Source organism: Epinephelus moara, chromosome 18 (genome assembly GCF_006386435.1).
Source record: "Epinephelus moara isolate mb chromosome 18, YSFRI_EMoa_1.0, whole genome shotgun sequence".
In the NCBI taxonomy this organism is placed as follows: domain Eukaryota; kingdom Metazoa; phylum Chordata; class Actinopteri; order Perciformes; family Serranidae; genus Epinephelus; species Epinephelus moara.
This window is the reverse complement of record NC_065523.1, coordinates 1,382,641-1,386,979: the sequence shown is the minus strand read 5'-3', so window position 1 is coordinate 1,386,979 and position 4,339 is coordinate 1,382,641. Positions and strand designations below refer to the sequence as shown.

Here is a 4,339-nt window from a genome sequence, read left to right as displayed (position 1 = left end):
ATCTCGGCATGATGTCTGTAGCTTTTGAGGATCTTTTGGTCTACTTCACTTTGTCAGGTAGGTCCTATTTAAGTGATTTCTAGATTGGGAACAGGTGTGCAGTAATCAGGCCTGGGTGTGGCTACAGAAATTGAACTCATGTGTGATCAACCACAGTTATGTTTTAACAGGAGCTGGGGGGCAGACACTTTTTCACACAGGACCATGTAGCTTTGGATTTTTTTCTTCCTCATTAATAAAATCCTTAATTTAAAAACTGCATTTTGTGTTTACTTGTGTTATCTTCATCAACGGTCAAACTGCTGTCAAATTAAGACCCTGGTGAGGGGCTATGCAGATGAGCTTCCCTAAAATGACTTATGGTTTCTGCAGAAATTCTTCGGTTGTTCAAACTAATTGTTGCATCGACTGTTCGGGTGGCTGGTCCCAGACGATCTTGTAGGTGGAGATGCTGGATGTGGAGCTGGTTTGGTTACATGTGGTCTGTGGTTGTGAGGTTGGTTGGATGTACTGCCAAATTCATGGTAACCACACTGGAGAGCTCACGGTAGTGAAATGAACATTTGGTTCACGGGCAGCAGCTCTGGTGGACATTTCTGAAGTCAGTATGCCAATAGCACGCTCACTCAGAATTTGTGACATCTGTGTTGCAGTTGTATGAGAAAACTGCACATTAAAGACTGTCCTTTTATTGTGACCATTTTAAGGCGTAGCTGTGTGTTAATGATGCTGTTTAATCTGCATCTTGATATGACAGACCTGTCAGGTGGATGGATTATCTTGCTCATTAACACTGACAAAATTTGAGAGAAATAAGTTGTTTGCACACATCTTAGATCTTTAACTCAAACCTGTGAAAAATGGAAGCAAACAAGTTTTGTATTTAAATTTTCATTTGGTGTGCATCAAGAAAAAAAAATTGCACGAACTATAAAGATATATGCCTGAACCTCAAGCCATATTTCTACAGCTGTGAAACTGAGGTGTGTGTAAATCAACCTTCAAGAATAATGGTATATCAAAACTTGTACCGAGTGCAACAGTTGAGGTTGCACTTTTATACTGCAAATCTGCCTGCAGGTCATTTGTCCAAATATCCATGACTTACAGGAATTACCTCCCACGACAGCATCACACCTATGCATAAACAGCAGCTTATAGTTCATAATTTTAGCTACATTCTCTATCAAAATATGGTTTCGTCTACATGAAGGTTAAATGAAAACACCATGACATGAGGCTGGATTACCAAGTTTTTATTGAAAATGAACATGTGTTGCAGGGTCCAGTTCAGGCTATGCTGCCAGCGTTGGAGGCAATCCTGGGCCAAAGGTCTGCACACTCTTTGGCCACTGGGCCTGTGATGGCTGAACCTGCATATACAGAGTAGGGAAGTAGTTAATTTGATTCCAACATGCTTCATTTCATTACATATGAGAAATGGAAGGACAACTGCCTGCTGCACTTAAAACCATTAACATAACATTAACAGAAAGAGGGAAACATATCAAATGTGGTTCAAGTAGCTAACTTTATTATTGAATGCATTAGATATTTATTTTGTTTTAGGGGTATAGCCACACATCCTTAGATGTTACACAAAAAAATGCACTTTGGTCAGTCAAACGCAACACATAAAAATATGAATACAAATCTGAGCAAAAACACACTTCCATCACGTTGGTTTCCAAGACTTTGCTTGTATTGAGCAGGTTAAAGCTGTCTCATCACTGATTGAGATCAGTCAGCCACAGTGTGAAGCTGCCATCTCACCCACAGTGACGAGGTTCATATTCCCTTCTACGACAACTCACCCAGCCACTGAACAGACAAAGCAAGTGCTTTTGGAAGGGGAAATGTCTTCCTGTTAACCTAGTACCTCTATCACCACTATAAGAGAACAATGACAAGTTTGTTACTACAGTGATGAAATGACCTGATGGTCTTACTCAATACACATCTACAAAATACTGTGGGACTCTACATTTCAGCAGGAAAATAGATTAACTATTTAGGGGATAAAATCTTTAGAAACGTGACCACCCATATCACTGTCAAACAAGGCAGTAAAGTGACCAAAATATGCTCAAATATGTACTATGAGCACAGCAGGCAACAAATGAGCGTGTTGTAGCATCCAAACCCACCTTTCATTTCTCCTTTGTTGTTTACTATGACACCTGCGTTGTCTTCAAAGTACAGAAACACACCATCTTTTCGCCGATATGACTTGCGCTGCCGTATCACCACTGCAGGATGCACTGTGGACAGAGGTAATGGGATTCATTCAAATTAATACATAGCCACATAACACCATTGCTTTGACTTGGCTGGAAATTACACAAATGGTTAGTGCAACAGAGACTGGCAGTAGATTCAAGGATTTCACTTTAATCCACAGATTATACTATGGAAACATCCATAATGAGAGTGGGAACCAAACTACTGGAATGTTAGTGTGTTGCAGTTTGAGTTATTCACTGCTCTGGTGCAGTCAAAGTGTTTGAGCTGCACTACAATGTGCCTTCACATGTGCATTTTACTTACTCTTTTGTGCCTGCTCTGCAAGTCACAGTATAGGAATTAAACATTTTGTTTTAATTTCAGTAGTCGAGTAGCTCAACTGTCAAGAATTATGGAGAGAGGGCCCCCTACAGATGAAATATATATTTAAGTTCAAGAAAATCCATTGTCAAGGTTTAAGTTTACTTAACGAATGAGTGATCATGTTAAATTGTGATCTTAATATTGACTACTGATTGAGTTTCGAAGCCCTATGTTAAAAAGCCACTAAGCTAAGACTGCACTTTCTTGTACATTTTCTCATCTCAGTTGTCAAATTCTGTGAAACTGAACCCACAATGCAGTAAATACCACATCTGATTTAATTTTCCTTTTTAGCCATATTGCTTCTCCTATTGTTACACAGATCTTGATGTAACATGGATTGTATTGCAATGTGGCAAGTATGGCAGCACTGCAATATCATGATACCATTGTTACCATGAGCAATATATGGTGATAGTATCCCATTGAGTGTTACTTTCAGTTCCCACCCTTAGGCCAGTTGAAGGCAACTTTTTGTAATTGATTTTAATGCAACTGAAGGTTTTTACTTGCTGTTTTGCTACGCGCCTCATGTTTCTGCACTCTAGGCAGTGGCGCCGTGGCAATATAAGAACCATGATGGTGGGACATTCTGTCACTTCAGTCGTCCAAAACATGTGGTTTGTGCCAGGCGGACATGATTGCCAGTATTTTTTCATTATTGCAAGAAATTCCATTGACTCATTCACCCCCCCCCCCCTGCTCTGTTACTCATGATTTTAGTGTAACTATCTTTTTTTTTTTCGCTGTGAAAACATTGGACTACCGACAAGTGCTTGGTCTTGTCGGAAAGCTACGATTCCGCTGTTTCACGTGATATGCGTGGCTTCTCGCTATGACGCACAGTCACAGAGAAAATCAATAGAGAAGAACAGGTGTGAATTTAGACGCACTATGCGTCGTTCGGGCCCATAGGGTTAATGTCCATAGTGACATAAGCTAGCTACAGACTACTGTTAGAGCCTACACTTCACTCCTTTTAACTTACATTTAATCAGTGCAGGTAAATGTTTAGCTAGATATTCATATTAAATCAGTTGTTCCTGCCCCTTTTACCAGACTCAGATGAGTCAGAAGCAGCAGCCCTGTCTCCCCATAACTTTACCCTTCCCCATCCCAAAGAAGAAGGTGAGCAACACATGCCGGTTAGCATCATTGCAAGGAGTCTGTGGGAATTTCTCTGTCTTGCTCTTTTTTACCATTACAAAACAAGAAAACAAAATATTTTTAATGACAGAAATTCAAATCATTTTTCCACATAATGATTATTGTGAAACAAAAACAGCCTACAATTGTCTGTACTGGATGCGGGACAGTTGGAAACATTAAGTAGCCTAACTCAGCCTGTATTAAAGTTACAGGCAATATTAAAATAATCCAGTGAAATGCTTTCATTTAGATTGAAATGTGGCCGTTAAATGACATCTATAGATACAGACTTATCAAAAATCTGCTGTTTTCATTATTTTGAGATGATCTTAATTTATTTTGACTGAAGTTAATGTATATTTAAGTTTTTTTTAAGTCTTTAATTCATGTTGAGAATTTTCCATTTTGGGATTTTACAATAAAAATTACATTTAGACTGTAAAAGATGGCCTTTAGCACATTTTTTATGGCAGCTTTTAATCTTGGAAATAGTGAATTGCATACTGTATGCAGACTGTTGCATGTACAACTCACTAGCAGTAAATATTGTACTGGTAGTATTGAACTACAAGAAGCAAGACAG

The 4,339-nt window shown here is 39.0% G+C and overlaps 1 protein-coding gene across 1 annotated transcript in view; it reads right to left on the bottom strand.

Moving 5' to 3' along the window:
• Positions 1-1,241: 1,241 nt before the first annotated feature.
• rpl23 (ribosomal protein L23) overlaps positions 1,242-4,339 on the bottom strand; it is a 12,428-nt gene continuing 9,330 nt past the window's right edge. The window contains exons 4-5 of the mRNA XM_050070322.1: positions 2,148-2,261; positions 1,242-1,373 (exon numbers count right to left, since the gene is read on the bottom strand). Of these exons, the coding sequence (XP_049926279.1) occupies positions 1,291-1,373; positions 2,148-2,261 (197 nt within the window). The 3' untranslated portion in view covers positions 1,242-1,290. The remainder of the gene's footprint in view (positions 1,374-2,147; positions 2,262-4,339) is intronic.